The sequence below is a fragment of the Myxocyprinus asiaticus genome, chromosome 16 (assembly GCF_019703515.2).
Source record: "Myxocyprinus asiaticus isolate MX2 ecotype Aquarium Trade chromosome 16, UBuf_Myxa_2, whole genome shotgun sequence".
Classification (NCBI taxonomy): Eukaryota; Metazoa; Chordata; class Actinopteri; order Cypriniformes; family Catostomidae; genus Myxocyprinus; species Myxocyprinus asiaticus.
The window spans coordinates 19,631,114-19,653,928 of NC_059359.1; the positions used below are offsets into that span (position 1 = coordinate 19,631,114).

Below are 22,815 nucleotides of genomic sequence, written 5' to 3' on the forward strand. Positions count from 1 at the left end.
AATCCTTTTACAGCATTTATTAATCTTGGTTAATGTTAATTTCAACATATAGTTATACATTTTTAAAATCAAAAGTTGAAGATGTTAACATTAGTTAATTCACTATATGAACTAACAATGAACAACTGTATTTTTATTAACTAACATTAATAACTAACATTAAAAATAGACGAATATATATATATATATATATATATATATATATATATATATATATATATATATATATATATATATATATATATGTTAATTGTTAAATCATGATACTTGTTGCATTAACTAATGTTAACAAATGGAACCTCATTGTAAAGTGTTACCATACTTTTTTGCACATAAATATTTTACAATTAAAGAATACTGAATAGTACTTTTGACAAATAGGCATATGTTGTACACTCAAATCAGAGGAAGACACCAGTCATTTCAGCTACTTTATTCTACATAAATGTGGCCTCCACTCATGGTCACTTCCATGTTGAAACCAGCCAAATACTACTCACAAATACTACTCACTTTACCTCAGAGGCCCTCTTATTATTGGACACAGGTTGTAGAACAAATTAATCATGGGTGACAAATAAGCCTGCATAAGCTAAAACATTTGCATTTGCTCCTAACTGTGTGCTTTTAGGAAAATCCTCATGTTCGATGGGATTTTATGATACAAATCCTCTATTTCTGTGTGTGACAAGTCTCTGCTGCAGGTGAATGAGGCTTCTCTACCTATGCTTGATCCTGAGGTCCTGCAGGTTCATGCGCCTCCATTTGTGACCAAAGGAAGCATCAGTGAACCAGATTCCCTTTCATTAGACAGAAAGACAGACCCTTGATCGACACCGGAAAAACCCAGGAGGAACCCACAGAAGATGTCAGCATTCCCAAAGATCTCGATCTGGTGGCCCTGCCACAACTTTGCTTTCCAGGTAAAACAAACTTGTGTATAGATAATGGACTTGATAATTAAATTCTCACTAGTTGTTGAAGCAGAACAATGTACTGGCTGTAAATCTGTCCCACAAAGTTCTCTGATACAGTACATTGTACAATGTAATACATGAGACTCAAAGAGTGTACAAGCTCTAGGCAAAGATCAGCATACTGCACTATTAAAATGTATTGAAGCTGCAAACATTACACAGTACAGTGTATGGTAGCTGTAATCTTAGTTTAGAATGATTGGATGAATTTCTCGCTCTTTCTGTTTCTTTCAACCAAACAGTCCAATAAAATGCAATGGTTAAAATCAAGCCCTACCCCACATTATTTCTCACTGAATATTCTGCTTCACTCATAAAAATGTCACTTTATGGAAGTTAAATGTGGTGCAAATGCTTTTTCATGTTTTCTTTAAGATAATATACAGTTAAAATCATAAAGTGTTCTGTAATGACACATTATTAATATACTGTATATTGTGCCTGTATTCACTGACACCAGCAGGTAATCCGATATAATTTTGGCTACTAGGCAAACATTGAAAATTGGCTCATTAGTTGTTTTTAAGTCTCCAAAAATGTGTCCAAAAAACTTTGCCATAAACCTGCCCAATATGTTGAATATACACTCTTCAAGGGTAATCACTGTAGTTATTGAGTGTGTTTAATGGTAATGGCATGTGAAGATTTGCAGCTGCCAAAATAAAGTTTCCACAATCACATACTCGCTTTGCCACACCCTTCCTTGTGTGAATGGGAATTTTGCATTTATATAGCACTTTTTTGGACACTACACTCAAAGTGCTTTACACAGTGAACAGGGGACTCTCCAACAGTGTACAGCATCCTCCTGGATGATGCAACAGCAGTCATAGTGCACCAGTACACTCACCACACACTAGCTATTGGTGGTGAGGAAAGAGTAGAGTCATAGAGCCAATTTATGGATGGGGATTATTAGGAGGCCATGACTGAAAAGGGCCAATGGGGGGGGGGGGGGGTTTGACCAGGACACCAAGGTTACACCCCTAATCTTTTACAAGAAGTGCCTCGGGCATTTTTAATTACCACAAAGAGTCAAGACCTCAGTTTAACATCTCATCCAAAAGACAGTGCCTTTTTACAGTATAGTGTCCCCATCTCTATACCAGGGCATTAGGACCCACACAGACTGCAGGGTGAGCACCCCCTAATGGCCTCCATATCACCTCTTCCAGCAGCAACCTTAGTTTTCCCCAGGATGTCTCCCATCCAGGTACTGGCCAGGCTCAACCCTGCTTGTCTTCAGTGGTCAATCGGTCTTGAGTTACAGGGTGTTATGGCTGCTGTGGTAGACGCATGCACACAAACACATCCTTCAGTTATTCTCTGTATCCAATGTTCATTTAGTTGGTTTCAGGATTGTATTGTCTCTCTTTCCTCTTATGAGTGATGACCAGTCTCACTTTTAACCAGCTCTTACTGTTTGTTTTAAAACACGAAGACTCAGATAAACTCAGGTACCCTTTGTCTTAACCCTGTCAACTACTTTACGGTCAGTGCTAGGTAGTAACGGATTACATGTAATTTGGATTACATAATATGATTACAAATAATCAAGTACTTGTAATGATATTAAATTACTTTATAAAAACCGTAATCAGATTACAGTTACTTTTTATAGATTACATGAAATATATTAATCAAAGGCTGAACATTTTTCTTAATTTATTGATCCCTCTAATTCATCTTCTTTTTGAACAATTGAACATTTTCATTCTAAATCAGCCTACAGCTGATATACGTTCACTAAGTCTTCGTGTTTTCAAATGGAGTGGGTGGGATTGCACACACAGACCTGATATGAGCCACCAGCCATAATTACACTGAAGATGGAGTAGTAAACCACACATAAAGTCGCATCTCTGTATAAGTCGCATTGACAGAGGTTGTATCTGGAAGGCACTAGGACACGGAAGCAGCCGCCTGACTACCATTCAGACACTCAGATGTCAAACGTGCTCCATGAACATTACATTACTCTACATATTGTATCACGGTGTTGTTGGGCTTGTTTTAAATGGAAGAATTTGTAACCGTGTGTAACAGTTTATCATATTTTTTATGTTTCATGCAAGAAACGTGACAAGTAAGCCGCATCTGTTTATATCATCTGTAACTCCATACTGTATACAAATAAACAGCTTTTAGTCTGTGAGTAAAACAATATGCCTGTTGTATTCTATTCATTCATTAATGTTAGCGACTGTCTATCTGTGGATATTTCTGATATCTGCAACCCTCTTTGCAGTGTATTACTTATACAATTCACTGACTGAATGTTTTTATTACGAGTGTGATGAAACGTCATTTTGTGGGCATGTGAGGAGTTGTGTTTGACAGCGGTCTAGAGTTTGTTAGAACAATAATGTTATGATGGACAAAATATTTAAACTGGTTGTATAAAGTACTTTGTAAGCAAAATATTGTGAATTGACAACTTTAAACATTTCTACCATTTCTGACTGATGATTTCAACTGTTCTGGTGCGCGTTTGTTTAAGCATAAATTATGATTACGTATAAATGATGTATAAGTCACTTCTGACTATAAGTCCCAGAGCCTTTTAGAATATGAAAAAAAACTTGATTTATATTCCGGAAAATACTTTACTGTAAGAGGTCATTGTACTATAAAACATTTTGTAACTTCCTCCTCACTGCAAAAAGAGCATTTGTTGAAACCAAGCTGCTAAAACGTCTCATTCTCTACTTCCTCCACATTGTGATGTCACACTGTGGTAGACATTTGCATCTGAATGCCTCCACAAAAACACATCAATGCTTACTTTACATTTAATCACTTCTGTAGCCTGCACAGTAGTGGTGAGCAGTGATACGGCAAGAAGAGACAGGTCAGGTCACTCAAGACCAAACGTTTCTGACAGAGGGTCAGAATAAGGGTGGAAAATGGTCATGTTTTACAAATATATGACTGTTTTTTTTTTGTTGTTTTTTTGTGCAAAAAAACATAACTAATATTATTAGTGAACCTTAAGGAACATTTTAAAATAATAAAGGCATGTCATGACGCCTTTAAGTAAGTTTTCTTTAATTAATGAATTAATCCAAAATCCACAAGCCATCATGAAAATGTAATCCAAGAGATGACATTACTGGGTACAACTTTAGTCATGTAATTTCAGTACCAGATTATAATTCAAAAGTAGTATACCCAGCACTGATTACAGTACAATACTTTGTGTCACAGTATGGGCTGGACAGTCCCTCTTGTCTGTCTGTCTGTCTTGTCGTGTGTTGGTGTTTGTGTCTATGTTTCCCTCTCTCTCCCTTTTCAGGTGCCACGTGGAGAACATCAGCTCTGTTTCCAAGACGACTGATTGTTTCTTCACCCAGCTCGTCACCAGCAACAGCTGTCTCTAATTACCAGCTCCTATATATTCTCTCCTTTGTTGTTCTGTCTTGGTTGGAATGTTTTGCTGTGTTGCAACTCTGTTAGTGTGTTCTGGTTGGATTCCTGTCTCCAGTTTCGGTTGGTCTAGTTTCTATTTTGTTTTTGGTTGTTTATTCCTCTTCCTCATGAGAGATTTGATTTATATTTTATTCATTTTTTTTAATGAAAGCCCTATTCTGCCTTCCTGCATTTGGGTCCTTCTCTCAGCACCGTGTACCGTGACCGAACAATCCAACCAATTCTGGACCCAGCAGAGGCAAGTATGGGCATTTTCCTTTTCCCATCTCCCAACCCCCTTGGTTCAATCAGAGCATTTAGTCCAGCTCCCCCGACTTCGTTCTCTCTGTCAAGGGGAGGCTGATGTGAATTTATTTGCTGGCAAGTTCCTAAGAACAGCTGAGGGGCTGGACTACAATGACACTGTACACCATGCCTTGAGGATCCCTTTGGCTCCTGGGCGATGGGACATCTGGGAAGATTGTCGTTTCAGGGTTTCGTAAGCTACCCATCTCATGGGTTAACTGGATCACACCTGACTATGGGCAGCCTCCCAAGAGTAACCATTCCAGCACACCCCCATCCAGTCTAACTCCCAGATCTCCAATGACTTGGAAGCGGAAGATAAGAACGGTTCAGCTGCAGCCCCCCTTGTCGAGCCTCTTCTTGACCGTCAGGAGGCGGCAGCCATTCCCACTGCAGTGCTTCAGACTGTCTGGAGGAGAAGGAAGCCGAGTAAGGCACATGATCCCCAGTCGCTGCCAGTGCTCCTGGCCACACAGCCTGTCCAGTTCCCCATGCTCATCGAGCCTGTTCCCTGTGGCCGTCAACGAGCCTGTCCTGTTCCCTGTAGTCATTGAGCCTGTCCTGTTCCCTGTGGCGGTCGACCAGCCCTTTGCTCACTCCAGTGGTCAGCACCCATCAGACACCAGCTACCAGTATGTTATGCAGCCCAGTAGCCAGCATCCGTCAAACACCAGCCATCAGTCTGTTTCTCAGGCTGTTCAGTGCCCAGCATTCAAAATTCCAGTCTGACCCCCGCCCAGCAGATGCCCACATCCAGTCTGACCCTGTCCAGCGTCATTCCATTTGTTTGTTATTTCTGAAAGTGAATGGTGACTGAGGATGTCAGTCCCTAACATTCTGCCTAACCCCTTGTTTTTGGTTCCAGAGAAGATGAAGACACAAAGGTCTAAATGATGACAAAATATTAATTTATGGGTGAACTAACCACTTTAAGTATGCTTGACAGATGGGGTTTGAAAATTAGAGAATTTTGGAAACATTCCAAGCAATTATTACAGAAATAAATTTAATGTCTCACAGGCTTAATTACTATATATTAAGTATAATATTGTATATTCTTAGTTATGAATCAAAGCAAGATTATGCATTAGTTGTAACTAATGTTGCTATTTCACAACTTTTTTTTTTTTTTGAAGTTGCACCTTATCTCTGTGTTTAGAACCTTGTTTAGGCTTAATTTTAGTTCAGAGCTTGTTCTCTGTTCCAATTGCACGTGTGCTTTTATAATGCATATGGCTGTATGCTATTGCTGCATTATCAAGCACGTGAGCAGCAGAGCAAAATAACCTTCTGTCTACATCTGACGCGAGCGGTGTGGCACGATGCGACAAAACGTCTCGGTTACATACGTAACCTCGGTTCCCTGGGACGTAGGAAACGAGACTTTGCATGCTAACGCAAATGGGGAGTTGTCCTTCCACATGACCTAGTTGAAACATCTCTATGATAATGCCAATATTCTAATAGTGGCTATGGCGTTTGCGCTCCACCCTTTTAGGCGCGAAGCTGTCCACTATAAAAGCAGGTGCACAATCCCCATTCTTCAGAATTTTCTGACTCGCTCGCACCTCAGAAGAACTCTGAGTCTTGTAGTGCAGCCAACATTCGCAATGTCTCATTCCCTTCTCTCAGGGCACCAAGGTTATGTAACTGAGACATTCCCTTACGACTCAGTACACTTGACATTGCGTGCTAACGCATATGGGGAACAGAATAACATCACGCCGCACTACACGACGTAACCTTCCAGAGAGGAAACATGACGCCGCAGTCCCGCGGGACGGCGACCGATATGAGTTTGCCTTATGTTGGGCCAGGAGGGGAGCACTCAGAATGAATATATGAACTATAGTCATATAGTATGAATTAACCCCTTCACGAACCCAGTCAGGAACGGAGTTTATTTTTATTTATAATGAAAGTGCTTGTGAATTTATGGTAAATTACATCAGCCTGAATGCAGGCGGTTGTGTAAATGGAGAGCCCATACTTAAGGGGAGGTGCATAAGTATATGTTTGGCAAACGAAATGGCAAGCTTTCTAAACAGAGAGGACTTGTGGAGACAGACGTTACGTCTAGGTTCTAAAACCTTGCAAATGTGTTTTGAGAAGACCATCCTGCTGCAAAACATATCTTGTAAAGACACACCATTTGTCCATGCCCATGAGGAGGCCATGCCTCTAGTTGATTGTACTTTAACACCAATTGGGCAAATTTTACCATGCGACTCATAAACTAGGGCAATCGCATCGACGATCCAGTGTGAAAGTCTTTGCTTGGAGATGGACATTCCTTTTGTGCATCCTCCATAGCATACAAAGAGCTGATCAGATAGTCTGAACTGGCGGGTGCACTCAACATATGCGTGTAGTGCCCGCACAGGGCATAACAAATGCAAGGATTGTTCCTCATCCGAATTAAATGGAGGAGGAACGAAAGCTGGAAGGTGAACCACCTGCGCTCAAAGACATGGTTAGAACCTTAGGCACATAGCCTTTTTTGGGTTTGACAGTGGCTTGTGAAAGACCGGAGCCAAACTCCAGACATCAATTGATAGTGCATGTAAGTCACTGACCCATTTTACTGAGGCCAGAGCCAGCAGTTATGCGGTCTTAATGGAGAGCATGTGCAAATCAACAGTGTCCAAATGCTCGAAGGCCCTGCAAGCACTTGTAGGACCAAAGTTAGGTCCCAAGTCAAAACTGTAGCTGGCCGTGGTGGATTTAATCGTCTTGCTCCTCTAAGGAACTTTATGATTAAATCATGCTAGCCTATCATGGCGCCGGCTTCAGGTGCGTGATATGTAGATATAGTCGCCACAAACTTTGAGCATTGACGGAGTGAGTCCTGCGTCCAATCACTCTTGAAGAAATATGAGAATTCCATGTATAGGGCAGTTTACTGGGTCTTTGCCATGTGAAAGACACCAATCAGTGAACACATTCCATTTTAGCTCTGGCCTGTAAAATGGTGTTTATGACTGAATGTGTCAGTTCTGGTGTGTTTAGCGCGCTCCGTTCAGGGGCCACACATGCAGGTTCCACAGCTTGGGCTGGGGATGCCAGATTGTGCCTTGCTCCTGAGAGAGGAGATCCCTCCTTAGCGGTATTTCCCATGGTGAGCTGTATAACATCTCTATAAGAAGCAGGGTTGGGGAGTAACGGAATAACGGGAATATATATTTTGTATTTTAAATACAAGTAACTGTATTCCACTAGAGTTACAATTTAAATCATTGGTAATTAGAATACAGTTACATTCAAAAAGTATTTTGATTACAGACGAGATTACTTTGCATTTTATTGTCATTTGTTTCATTTAATATTTAGTCCTTTCAGATGGAAAACATTTATACATATAAATGATGCGATCCAAAGTGCATTTGAACAGTGGTGAAACACTTTCTGATGTGTTATATTCATATGAGCAGACAGAGAAGTAAGTTTGAAGTGAGTTTGGAGCAGAAGAAATAGAAATAAACCTTGTGTAAATTGTCAGCTTTATGCTAAGCTAAAATGCTATTTCTAGCCATTTTACATGCATATGTTACCAGGCACGATCATTTTTTTTTTTTTATCAAGAAAATTCACGTTGGATCATAATTCGATCTTTTTTTTTTTTTTCTAGTAAGACCTTTGATATTAGGGCATAAATCTTATTCTTGATCATTTTTGTATTGTTTTCCTATAAAAATGACAATCCTTAAAACAAGACCAGTTTGATTTATCTTGTGTTAGAAACAACACTGCATAAGATATTTAGGTTTTTCAGAGAATGTGTTTTTAACATGTATTTTGTCTTACTGTACTGGCAGAGTTTTTATAGTCAAAACAAGTAAAAAAATCTACCAGTGCTGAAGAAGTAATCCAAAGTATTTAGAATACGTTACTGACCTTGAGTAATCTAACGGAATACGTTACAAATTACACTTTACAGCATGTATTCTATAATCTGTAGTGGAATACATTTCAAAAGTAACCCTCCCAACCCTGCACAGAAGACCCCTCTGGTAACAAGTAGGAGACGCTATTTTTTTTTTTTTTTATAAATGTGTATATATATATATGTGTGCAATTGCTTTGTAAGGATACACAACACCTGCCGAAGTGCTGCGGGGAATCAGGTGAAGCAGTAGAGGGCTTCTAGATGAGAGATGAATCGCTGTCTTGAAGGAAGAAAATTCTGAGGAATAGTGTTTGTGCACCTGCTTTTATAGCGGACAGCGTTGCGCCTAAAAGGGTGTAGCTCAAACACCATAGCCAATATTAGAATACTGCTGTTATTGTAGAGCGGTTATTTATTAACACTTATTATAATGTAACGACAGTAACGTCCCCCATTGTAACGATGTAAGAGTACATTTTTTTTCATTAGAATTTCACTTGAGTAAGAGTAAAAAGTACCCACCATTAAATCTACTCTTAAAAGTATATTTTCTCCAAAAAGTTACACAAGTAAATATAACGGAGTAAATGTAGCATGTTACTACCTACCTCTGGCTCAGATATAACCAACAATCTCAAGACATTTTGTTTGTGTGTGTGGTTCTTATTTTTTTATTATTTATTTATTTTGTTTAGAGAAGACAGATCTGGACAGGTTTCATGGACTCAGCAGAGCTGTGCATTTGGGAATCTACTGACCCAACCAAACCACCCAAACGGGTCACACTCCCGGACAGCAGCGGGGTCCCCTGTATGATCAGGGTGAAGGATCAGGTATTCAGTGTATGATGTGCTGTCAGACTGGAAGTGTAGATGTTACCTGACATTTTCAGGGTCACAACTTCTGGAAATAGAACTGGAAATAAAATCTTTAATGTATGGTGAATTCACCAGTTATGGTTATATACTGTATTTCCTTATGTCCACATAATGTCTTTTGCTTCTGCTAATGAGGAAAACACTGGTAAAACTCTAGTCTCTTCATTTGAGGATGAGGTTAGGGAATGCCAATGCACTGTAAAAAAGTTGGAGTTAAAAAAAAATTAAAAAAAAACCTAGGTAACAATTTCCAAGCAGAAATTTCTAGTAAATTTAACAGACCATATTTTCAAGTAAAGACTACACACAATTCTTGGTGGCTTTAATTAGAAATTCTCAAGTTAAATTTACTTTGCAATATTCGAAAGTTTACTCACCGTTTGTACATTTTACTCAAGCAATGTAGCACTGAATTAAGCCATGCTTTTAAAAGTGTACTATTGTAGCAATTCAATTTTTTTTTTTTTTTTTTAACATACCTTGTCATGTATTACATGACACATGGATACCTTCCATGGGGATGCTTAATGCATGCTATGTAGTCTGACAACATCACCTTGCTTATGGTGATAGAAACAAAATCAGAACTGAACACTTGGTGCATAAATAAATAAAAACAAAAGTTATTTTGATCATAAACATGTAATTTTTGTAGAAAATTAAATTCAGACTTCACACAACAAGATGTTAACAAGAAATTCGCCAATGAAAACAGTGTAAATCAACTTGCAAACAATGAAACCATGCAAGCTCATTAACTATTCAAGCCTAGTGCATGCTGGGAGCACCAGCTTCGAAAAGTTAAGTAAATTTTACTTATTTTATTTACATGTGAAATTTACTCAAATTAGCAAACAAATATGACAAGAGTTTCTTCTTTAAGATTGCTACATGATGACGCATTAAGATAATAAACAATTATAAATCATATTTACCTGTAAGATAAAACATGACTGAATTGAGTACAATTGTAGAATGTACTTAATATTTTCAAGTTCACTAACTTATTGAATGAATAACGTACTAAATATTTTCTGCTATATTTACTTCACCACAAAATCATTTTTTTTTAGTGTGGACAACTCACAATTCAATGTTCTCTATCATGTGAAATAAAACTGGCTCTAAAAAAAGTCACTCTTGTAAACACCACAGAGAATGACTGATGGTGATATAACTTTAATGAAAGCATCATAGCACAACAGATCTTTACAAAACTATTAAATTTACTCCACTTTCTCTTTCCTCCTCTGTGTTTAGATCTGGATTAGCTGTATTAGTGGTGGGTCAGGCCTCAGTAAGGTTTTGGGGAAGATCTTTGTTTTGGACTCCGAAGCCTTTGTGGTGGAGAAGGAACTTGAGGCCCATGGAGACTGTTCATACGCTTTTCTCAGCATAGGATCGATACGTGCTCAGTGGCTTTGCAAGCCTTGATGGCAAATTGTTTTTTAAGTTCCAGCTTTACAGATCGAGGTGCATCAGGATTTGTAACATGCAACATGTAACTGTACTGTCTCTAATGATTACATGTTTCTCCAAATGTAAAGATAGTCAAAGGGAGAATTGTTGTTTTTCTACAAGAAGATTAAGTCACAAAAGACACCAGATTTCTGTTTTTTTCATGTGTTCTCAACCCTAACCCTCACTATATTCTACCAAACTGTTTTAATGTATTGCGTACAAATGCCCTTTAAAAGTGTCTTGTAACCACGCAAGGCTGTATTGAGCTGTTAATACTGGTTTGGATTGGTGTTAACCTTGTCTTAGCCAATGTTCTGAAGGCTTGATGGGTAGGTGCATAGTGTAAAGACTTTTGTGTAGATATAGGCAGATGTAACTAGAAGGTTGTAATAATAGCAAATACTCAATCAAGCCAGTTAATGGATGTAATGGGCAAGGAGGAGGCGGGAACCGGCAGAACAATCAACATAACTTTAATTATATAAATGAACTTGCGCACATACATAGCGGCCGTGTGTGTGTCTCTCTCTCTCTCGAACTGGCGTCCCCGGCACCTCATTATCCCTGTCCCGCTGATGGGGCTAATTCAGCACTGGCCGTCCATCGTTACGGCCCGGCCACGCCCTCCTCCTAGTCACAATGGTGTTAGGCAGCTACTATATAAAAATGTTTGTATAAATAGTCCTGTATTAGGAACCACTTTTGTGTTCTTGAATGAGGGGTGAAATCCAAGACTGCTTTAGGAATGGGTCTGCTCAGATCCCATGAGTCTATGTATTAATGTAGGCTACAGTATATCTTAGTAGCCTGAGTAATAAGGTCCTTAGAGACTTGTAGCTGTAAAATATAAATAACAATTTCATATATAATATATTTCTGTATGAATTTAGCAGTTCTTTGAAAACCTTTTTATATTCTGAAGCTGAATATAGAATCGAGTGAGGCTTGCAGAACTGCCATACTGTATACACAATTTCTTGAAAAGCCCCAGATCAAAGCGAGTTGAGGTCCACACAAGCACTGCCTGAGGATGGATGGCAGCCATAATGAGTAGATTGTGTAACAGTTTGCCAATCCTTGTGGTGTCTCTGGAGTGGCTTGTGAGATTGTACTGTATGAAGCTCCTTTTTTATGGAAAATACTTATATATATGTATATTTATTATTATTACAGGGATCTGAATATTTTATGATGGACTACAAATGTTATGGTGAATCTCACTAAGAAATATTCAGGTCATATTTAAAAAAATATACAATTTAAGATAATAAAGACATATTTAAATATATCAAATTAAATATTATAAATTGCAGTAATGAGAATTGGGCGGGGGGGGGGTATTTTGCTGCTTTGTTACTATGTGTACATAGAATCTTCGCTTCTTTCCTTGAAAACATAGACCCTTATGTTTTATTAATAGTCATATATCAGAATAACAATGCTGATGTGGTCAGTCTGTGCCTGTCATATCCATATAAATAAGACTTAATGAACATGTGGAGCTGATCCAGAACCAGCCGTCTTTATCTGGAGGTGTTTTGCAGAAGGGGCCCTGTGCTGAATTTTTTACCGCCCATGCAGAAAACAGTGATTGGCTGATGTGTAACATTCTGATGGGGTCAGCAATCTAACTGTCAGATGTCATTGGAAGGAATTTTGGGGATGTGTCTGGAAGACAAAGCCAGTACACATTCATACTCATCCCCCAGTCCATGAAGTGTGTTTGTGTGTGTGTGTAGGCATGCAGCACACATTAGTGCTTTTTTCTGGTGTGCGTGGCAGAAGAATGAATTTTTGTGTAATTCAGAAGCAAAATAACAGACTTGATTCATAGAATTTAAAACTTTAGATCCCAAAGAAATGTTTTGTGAGCACATCCTGTACTTGTACAGTTGACAGGTACAGATTAAGATGCAGCAAGCTAAAGTTTCCCTGACGGTGGCGCCATTTTCAAATTAATCATTAATATAACCATTTATTTTCTGTTATATACTATTCAGGACATCACATATGTTAAACAATAGGAACAATTGCATTTTGTTGTCAGTGGTAGGTTTTTACAAAAATAATAATAATAATAATAATAATATATATATATATATTAACATTATTAACTGTGCATTTCTGATGATCACCTGATAAACTGTAGTAAGGTAAGGTCGTGTAGATTTTCAAACCCAGCTCTGGACTGCCTCAAGCGCACGTCAGCCATATTGAAGTGATCGATTCAGAATCACAGCGTTAAAATGTCAGATTCACTTAAGAGAATCGGTTCGTTCGGACGGTTAGTTTCCGTTAAAGGAATATTCCGGATTAAATACAAGTTAAGCACAATCGACAGCATTTGTGGCATAATGTTGATTACTTTGACTTGCCCCTCCTTTTCTTAAAAACAAAAAACAATTGACTACCACCCCTGGAGTCGCAAGTTCGAATCCAGGGCGTGCTGAGTGACTCCAGCCAGGTCTCCTAAGCAACCAAATTGGCCTGGTTGCTAGGGAGGGTAGAGTCACATGGGGTAACCTCCTCGTGGTCGCTATAATGTGGTTCTCGCTCTCATGGGGCACGTGGTGAGTTGTGCATGGATGCCGGAGAATAGCATGAAGTCTCCACATGCACTATGTCTCCACGTAACACGCTCAACAAGCCACATGATAAAATGCGTGGATTGACGGTCTAAAACGCGGAGGCAACTGAGATTCCTCCTCCACCACCCAGATTGAGGCGAGTGACTACTCCACCAGGAGGATTTAGAGCGCATTGGGAATTGGCCATTCCAAATTGGGGAGAAAGGGGAGGAAAAAAAAAATCTGGGCTCCAACTGGAGGCACTTTCTCATCGTTGTACGGTGGTTGTTATGTGGAGTTAAATGAGTTTTGTTAGGGGATGTGTATTGTTGTTACTAGTGAGGCACTTGCAATGGAAGTGAATGGGGCAAATCTGTGAACGTTAAAACACTCACTATTTCAAAAAATAGTCACAAGACACAAACAATATACGTGTTAACACTTACTAACCTTTTCTGTGTAATGTTATAACCAATTTTACAACTTCGTTGCCATGACGATGTAATGTCAACAAACCCTAAAACCTTTAAATGACGGTAAAAATGACTATTTAATTAAATTTACAGCTCAAATAATACATTAGTTTTAACAGCAGAATTAATGTAAGTGCTTTTATAAAATTATAAGCGTTTCAGTAATTCACTTAAAAGATACAATTTCCTACCTGCTCTAAAATGTTCGAATGTTACGTTGTTTAGGGTTCAAACGAGTAACCCACTTACATTTTAACTGCTAAAATTCTTTACATTCCGGTCATTTGTGAACGCTTTGCGAATCGGCTCGACCGAGTCATTAAAAGCGATCGACTCAAAAGAATGATTCACTTGCGAATCGAACATCACAAGTCGCGGCGAGAGTGAGAGCACAAACGAGGATTTCGGCTTCAGAATTTAGTACAGACCCCACGGATCCTGGACGTACCCACAAACAGCGCTAAGAAGTCACAAGCCGAAACCAAACACCGCAGATTAAAGAGTGTTTATCAAGAGGGCGCTTTTTTGCAACAACCGATGAAGAGAATACGGTAAATACTGGTACATGTTAAAGATTATGTGCATTATAGGTTTGCAATAATAATTGCAATAACTGTGTTAGCCTGGTAGCATAGCGTGAGGGGCTCGGATCTTTACTTGTACCAGGAGAGTGGGCTTTCCTGGGCCAATCTGACATGTTGTGCTACCTTAGATTGTGAATGCAAGGCGTGTTATTGTATTGCACCATGTTAAGAATCCCGGTATCATTATGAAATTGCTGATAAAGTCAGATGTGTAAGGGTTTTGCAGGACAATATGCCCCTGGAAATGCGAAAAAGACCATGCCCAGTAATTTTAAGCGATTCCCAATGTTTTTCTCCTCGGAAAATGCGTCGTCTCACGTTTAACGCCAACCTGCAGGTTCAGTAACCATATAACCGGTATAAATGTGTCTTCATCGTTGTACAGTTATTATATGGAGTTAAATGAGTTGTGTTAGGGGATGTGTATTGTTGTCAGACTGCAGTAGTATCACTGTTTATGTTCATATGGTGAACTGAAAACAATAACAGACAAACAATGAAACCAGTTTAGTGCAGGTTCTTTATAATGTTTGACTCTGATGCTTTATGCTCACAGTATATCAATGTTTTTGTTTTGACTTAATGGATTGTTTGTAATTGCGTTATATGTTACGTATGCTAGTCACCTGCTTCAGGTAATATTTCCGCTATGTATAGAGGTGTTTAACGTAAACTCAGAGTTGGATAACTGGTGATTTGCCATACAAGCAGTATAAGTTATTGTCTGTGGATGTAGAATGTGAAACTCACAAGTACTATTATTAATTATTTGGAGAAATCACACAGATCTCCTACATGGAATTGGACTTGTCAGGTCATTTTCTCTTGTCGTATATTTATTCATATTTTGTTTTACTTATTTATGGGTTTGTTTTGTGGGTTTACAGGCCGAAATATACAAATACATAATAATACATGTTGTGTCAACAACGGGCACCGTTATTTGTGATCAAACCATATTTTTTTAATTGTGTATTCTTACTCCTTTACTGACGCTGACTTGTGTTATGCTCTTCACTTGATTCCGTCTGTCGGACGGTTTTGACCAATCAGAGCAGCGCTTGCTTGTGGGCGTGTGTGTTTGTGCATCAGGAAACTTTGCAGGTATTCTCTAACGTTACGTCATTAGCACAGGTAACACCGAGGAAAGAGCCTCTCCCTTAGGGGTTCATGGAAATACACCATGCAGTTCTGGAGTTTTCTAAGTTGTGCCAGTGCAGGTATGTGGGTCTTTGTTATAGCACTGACATTAATCACAAGGGCATTGTGTAATGGAAATCATTCATTATTTAGAAGCTACTCCTAGACAGGAAGAGAGTTTCAAACAGGCAGCTTAGGGTATCGAAAACTCAGGTCACATATATAAAAGCTCATCCAGGTCTGACAAAAGTGGTTTGTACTTTTGTTTACGCATGAGATCATCTGCAAACAAAGGGCATTGTATCTGCTTTTCAGGGTGGAGCAGGGCAACCATAAGCCATATTGAATATTTCCAATGCAAATGTGATCAGAAGAACTCCAGGAGGCTTGGCTTGGTGCAGAGCTATGCTTGAGGCTATGATTTTATATGGTGGTGTATTTACAGAAAATGTATCCTCAAACTCCGTAAATAGGAGAGGGTATGTCTGTGAATTCATTTTCACTTTTGTTGTTAAAAGTACAACATCCAGTTTTATAGAATTATTAGGTTTGTGTTCTTGGTGTATAATACAATGAAAATGTTGGCATTGTTTACATTCCCCATTGGTTTAACATAGTTTTGTGGATTTTATGAAGTTTTCTGTCATTTACAGTGTGCTCATTATATTTATGAAATGCATTGCAACATTTGTTTAAAACAAATTCCTATGTATTTGACAAGTCTCAACATAGTTTTGGTCTGCTGCAGGTATTGGAATGATTCACAAAGCACTGCATACATTGCTCCAACCTCAAATCAGATGTGATGTTTTTGAAGACGCTACCATAAATGTTGATGTTTTGTAAGTTTATGTCATCTTACAGTAAACTTGAAATGAATAGCACATTTAATTTACTTGAATGAAAAACTTCCAAAACATTCTCTCTGTGTGTTCAGAAACTGAACTAGCTATCGCAACCTTTGTGGTTTGACTGACACAATAGATAGCTATTTAAAACACCCCTTTTTTGATTAGCTAGTGTTGAATCATCTTTATTGTTTGTCTCTATTGAATCGTCCTTATTGTTTACTAAAATCTGAATCTTTGTTCCACTGTCAATTTTGTAATCTGATATTGATTGACAAATGTTGATGCAGTGTTGGCATGGTGGATGAAGATTTTGCTTGCATGGATGAATATTTTGTATGGTCCCATGACTGTATCTGGTAGGACAAAGCCATGCATGTAAAGAAAATTCAGATCGAGTTTGAAACCCAAATGCAACCCAACCAGAACAATGGCATTACATTTTGTCAGGTGTATATTACTAAGCCAAGGCCTGATGAGTGGAATATGGATTTATTCTTCTCAGCCAGGCCTCAGGGTCTGTCTCCTCTGGGCTATTCATTAGGGGAATTATCCTTGGCTGCTTTTAGTCCATAATTTGACATGATGACATTTTCCCCTGTTATTATTACTATTAATTGACAGAGGCCTGCACTCCTGGGAGAAATATTTTGTATAGATGGGTCACATAACTCAATGAATAGTGAGAAATGTTTATTACCATATACAGCTCTGGAAAAAATTAAGGGACCACTGCAAAATTATCAGTTTCTCTGGATTTACTATTTATAGGTGTGTTTGAGTAAAATGAACATTTTTGTTTTATTCTATAAAGTACTGACAACATTTCTCCCAAATTCCAAATAAAAATATTGTCATTTAGAGCATTTATTGAAAATGACAACTGGTCAAAATAACAAAAAAGATGCAGTGTTTTCAGACCTCAAATAATGCAAAGAAAACAAGTTCATATTCATTTTAAACAACACAATACTAATGTTTTAACTTAGGAAGAGTTCAGAAATCAATATTTGGTGGAAAAACCCTGATTTTCAATCACAGCTTTCATGCGCCTTGGCATGCTCTCTACCAGTCTTTCATATTGCTGTTGGGTGGCTTTATGCCACTTCTGGCGCAAAAATTCAAGCAGCTCGGATTTTTTTATGGCTTGTTGCCATCCATCTTCCTCTTGATCACATTCCAGAGGTTTTCATTGGGGTTCAGGTCTGGAGATTGGGCTGGCCATGACAGGGTCTTGATTCGGTGGTCCTCCATCCACACCTTGATTGACCTGACTGTGTGGCATTGAGCATTGTCCTGTTGAAAAAAAAAAAAACAATCCTCAGAGTTGGGGAACATTGTCAGAGCAGAAGGAAGCAAGTTTTCTCCCAGGATAACCTTTTACGTGGCTCGATTCATGTGTCCTTCACAAAGACGAATCTGTCTGATTCCAACCTTGCTGAAGCACCCCCAGATCATCACCGAACCTCCACCAAATTTCACAGTGGGTGCGAGACACTGTGGCTTGAAGGCCTCTCCATGTTACATCTAACCATTAGACGACCAGGTGGAGGGGTGCTTCACAATTAAAGTGACATAATTTGCACTTCAATAAATTATATTTAGTTTTTACATTTTAAATATATAGATTTTAAGCTTCTAAAATGAAAAAGCTGTATGTTCTCTTAGTGTGAACCTATACAAATTTAAGTACTCATTATATTCAGTTATTTATTTCCATAAGTCATCTCAAACATCCAATGCTGTTTAAATAATTAAATTCTTAATATTTTCATAATGATCTCTTGACCTTCAGCTAAAAAAAAGAAAAAAAAGAAAAAAAAAAAGCCTAAATCACGCTGACTCTCTTCAAGCTTCACGCATTGGTTGTTTGTGGCAAACTTCACTCATTCATGTGCACATGCTTCAGTGTTAAACACAAACTCAGAATAAAAGCCTGAGTTGACAGAACATTTTTAAAGCGAGCATCATGAGAACACTGAACCCGATTTAAACTGATTTAGCTCAATCTGGTTTAGTCCACCTGAAACTTAATCTAAAACTCTGAGTTTGTTCAACTACACTGTAAAAAGTATTATGTGATAACTACTTAAAAGTATGGTAACTATATTACATGTAATGTTTAAGACATTTTAAATCCTTGTTTTTTAAAATGAAACCTCTTTAATGAAATCATGTGAAATCATCCAAATTAGTTAGTATTTACTGCTTCTTTTTTTTTTTAATTATGAAATTTCCTTAAATCATGTGAAGTCATCCAAATTAGTTATTTACTCATGATTTTTAAATGAAATCTCCTTAAAAAAAAAAAAAATCATGTGAAGTCACCCAAATTAGTTAGTTATTAAGCCTTTTTTTATGAAATCACAATTAAATCTAACATGCTTTATTCTTCTAATGATACTAAGCTAAATTAGTCATTTTTAAAAGCTTAAAAAGTATAAAAGTGCAATTTTACCACCTTAAAGCACTTTAAACAATTTTTACATGATACATTTAACACTATCCATTTATATTTTAAATATTATTCCCACTCTAAGCATTTATATATGAATTTATATATATGTAGGCATATCAATAACTTGTACAAACACACACACACACACACACAACCTTATGGTTAATTGCTGAATTTATTCTATCAAACATTAAGCAGTGTACATTAAAACTATTTGATAAAAAAGGAAAAGAAATACAGTTTAAAATATACAAATAAAAGCACCATTTAATTAATTTAAAAAAATTAATAAAATTAAGGTAAAGTTTACAAAGGTCAACTTACTGTCAAATTTGTGCTGAAGTTAAAGTCTAATTATGACAGGCCTCTTCTAAAAGGAATAGTTCAGCCAAAAATGAAAAATCTCTCACCATTGACTCACCCTCATTAAATCAGATGTGTATGACTGTCTTTCTTCTGCAGAATACAAAAAAGATTAAGAAAATCTTAGCTCTGTAGGTCCTTACAATGCAAGTGATAGGTGACCAAAACTTTGAAGATTCTAAAAGCACCAAGCCTAAAATGAATCCATATAACTCTAGTAGTTAATTCAAGTATTAAGTAATCCAATCAGTCCATGGTGGGAAAATACCAAAATATAACTCCTTTTTATACGAATCATGACATCAGCAGTCTCCTTGGCAAACATAAGCAAGGAGTTTTAATTTAGTCTGTTCTTACCCAAAACTGATTAGATAGCTTCAGAAGTATTTTTTAATGAATTTATCATATTTAAAAGGTGTTAAAATACTAGAGTGTAATCTTCAAATGCTTTAATGGATTAAACCACCAGAGTCTTATGGATTACTTCTATGATGTTTTTTGTGCTTTGAGCCTTGCATGATTCACTTGCATTGTATGGACCTACAGAGGTGAGATCTGAGGTTTGTATGTGTTCTGCAGAAGAAAGAAAGAAAGTCATACACATCTGGGAAGGCACACGTATGAGTAAATTCTGAGAGAATTTTCATTTTTGGGGAAACAATTCCTTTAGGCTATAAAACATATCCCAAAAGAACTTTTCAAAAAGAACACATCCATGAAATAAAGCTGCTAGACATTAAAGACAAGGTAAAATCTCAAACCTTTAAATGTTTTCCAAAAACAAAAATACTAACCCGATCTCATGAAAATTCGTACATCATTTACGAGTTGGCTATTTCGTATGGTCTTGCGTGATGTTTTTTGCATAATCTCGTATGACTTCATCACGTGCAAATTCCCAGATGTCTAATGCGGAAGTAAGCGCGAGTTCCGCGCACTAGGCGTTAAGAACAAATTTATTAATATTATGCCCTTATCCAAACCCCTTAAAACTTAACCAATCTCTAGAGTGTGTAAACATGATAGGAAACTGTTGTGTGTGACAGAAGCAAGTATTTGTCACATATTAGACGGAAACGATGTCCAGCGACGTCATTGGCTGTAGTGAAAGTTGTAGGAATTCAAATGAGTGCAGTCGCACAATATCACACGAATTAGCCAAATTTAGAAAAGTTGTATGAATCCTGACGATTTCGCCATGAGAGTGTGTTGAAAATGCCATACATGACACTTGGCTAACTGGACTATACCCACACTTGCTTTTAAACTTATAACATTCTCCAAGAACATGTCTCTTAAAAAAAAAAAAAACTATTCCGGAATAAAGCTTGGTAAACAACTTGTCTTGCAAAACCAATGATAAGCTTGTATTAATGTTGAACTTCAAGAACAAATCCCTCTATTCAGTGCATTCTGGACCAAAACCTGGTCCAGAAAAACAAAGAAAAGGCTTTGCTTGCAAAACTCTATAAAATAAGTTTGTTTTTAAGTGCTTGCATTTTGGTGGATAACATGCATACATCCAGTTCTAATAAGATCTTCTGAAAGGCCTCAAATGTGTACCTCAGTTGTTTGGGATAGCTGAGGATTAGGGCATATGTGAGTCACAGAAGAATCATACAGGCTTTAGCCATATTTTCCAATCCAGTCATGACTTGGACCCCCTCCAAGATGATGCTGAAGTCCTCCTGCTCACCCCTTGTGCTGACAGTAATTTTCATTACGTGCTGCAGGAGATGAACATCTGTATTAGAGCACTATAGAACACAAACACACAATCATTTGATACTTCTCATGTTGCAAGTATTTCTAGCATGTCATCATTTTAAAAAGTGTTGCACATATTTTTTTATGTTAAAATACTTCTCATTTTAATATTCTGAGACAACTATTAGTAAACCATATTTTGTCTGATTTCTCTGAAAAGCGTAAACATTGTGACTCTTCGACTACATTCATAAAATCCATTCAGACTGGCTGTCTGCAATGCAACTCTGTTGAGGGGGTGCACAAAATTCATCAGATAAAGTTTTGTTAAACATTACCAGGCTGTAACAATGAACACCTAGTCAAAACTATTACTAGTGTATTGTACCTATCACATCCTTTTGTGTTTCACAGAGAGAAACTCGTCCTGGTTTGGAAAGACATGAGGCGGAGTATTATTTTTTTTTTAAAAGACAAAAGTACTAATGCATTATTATTATTATTATTATTATTATTATTTGTGTGTGGAAAACATGTTCATAATAGTTTCAGGTACTTACATCGTACTTTTGGAAGAGATCATTCTCCTCCTCTCCAAGGTAATTTACCAAGCAACAGATTATAACCTATCTGGTCTGGTCAATGCTTCTACCTGGGCCCTGAAAATACATTTATTTTATATGTACACCATTTTTTCATCAGACCATCGTCCACATTTTCTCCACAGAACAACGCACATTTAGATGTCTCTCTTATTTTACACACCTGATTCAACTAGCTCACCAGGACAGGCTTTGACATAAACTGGGAATATAAAATAAGGGAGCCATCCAAAATATGCGATGCTGGTGGTGCTCCAGAACTGGATTGAACACACCTGGTCAACCTTTAACGAGACAATTAAGAAATAAAAGGAAATTACAAATTATTAAAGCTTACCTTTTAGTGTGTACACATGTCGACCAGTCTGCCAAAATGTCGTCAAATCAGCAGTTGTTCACTTTCAAATGAATTGGCGTCCGTAAATTAAACCACAAAATTGCACAAATTTTCCTGAAATAATTAGGTAGTATTCTTTCTTAATTTTATTAGTTGAATTGGTGTCCATGAAGTAAACCACAAAATTGCACACATTTCCCCAAAATAAAGTAGTTGTCTTCTCTCTTAAATGTAGTAGTTAAATGTACCTGTTAATTTTCTTTAATCAAATTTACTTGACACATGAATCACATTTTACAGAGTAGTTTCGTGAAACAGGCCTTAGGTGATTTGATATCATGATTGTTGTCCTTCCTGTAAGACAGATATTTGGATAAGCATTTGATTTTCTTCAGCGCATATCCCAGAATGCCCATCAAACCGAACCAAACCATGTCTGTAAACCAGTACCAGTTACCCAATATTTTTTGCCACTTTTTATGACAGAAGCAGTGTGTAGATGACAGGAAATCTGGGGGGAGAAAGAATGCACTAACTGAGGAGCTACATGTGTTGCTTTCTTAATAATAGTTTATTTTTGAACTCTCGAATTTAGATTTTGACATTATTGTTTTTATGTGAATAAATAAAGCTAACTATTTTTGGATGGAGCCAAATTGAGAGCCCCATATCTCTGGGATTTAACAATTGAGGGCCTTAAATATGAAGATACCAAAAGGAAGTTTGGTCTGAACCAGAATCTTAAAGAATATTAAGATATCTTTAATACTTCTGGAGTAATAGGTACTCCAGCTTTGGAAAAACAACACAATTTCCCCCA

At 37.5% G+C, this 22,815-nt stretch overlaps 2 protein-coding genes across 11 annotated transcripts in view; both read left to right on the forward strand.

The window, feature by feature from the left end:
* The first annotated feature begins 794 nt into the window (after positions 1 to 794).
* LOC127454523 (DENN domain-containing protein 3-like) lies at positions 795 to 10,909 on the forward strand. 2 transcript variants are annotated; one of them, XM_051721817.1, is made up of 3 exons: positions 795 to 923; positions 9,273 to 9,410; positions 10,716 to 10,909. In XM_051721817.1, exons 1-3 carry the CDS (start codon positions 867 to 869, stop codon positions 10,887 to 10,889), a joined length of 369 nt encoding a protein of 122 aa, XP_051577777.1. In that variant the 5' UTR covers positions 795 to 866; the 3' UTR covers positions 10,890 to 10,909. The 2 variants fall into 2 exon arrangements, with proteins under 2 accessions (XP_051577777.1, XP_051577778.1); XM_051721818.1 differs by lacking the exon at positions 795 to 923 and adding an exon at positions 5,496 to 5,575.
* Positions 10,910 to 14,336: 3,427 nt separating this feature from the next.
* Positions 14,337 to 22,815, forward strand: part of LOC127454507 (focal adhesion kinase 1-like) — a 119,796-nt gene continuing 111,317 nt past the window's right edge. For 3 of the 9 annotated variants that reach the window (XM_051721781.1, XM_051721780.1, XM_051721782.1), the window contains exon 1: positions 15,695 to 15,760. In XM_051721781.1, the coding sequence (XP_051577741.1) occupies positions 15,724 to 15,760 (37 nt within the window). In that variant the 5' untranslated portion in view covers positions 15,695 to 15,723. Of the gene's footprint in view, positions 14,508 to 15,690; positions 15,761 to 22,815 lie in introns of those variants that run through there. The other 6 variants (XM_051721776.1, XM_051721775.1, XM_051721778.1 and 3 more) reach the window with 5 other exon arrangements.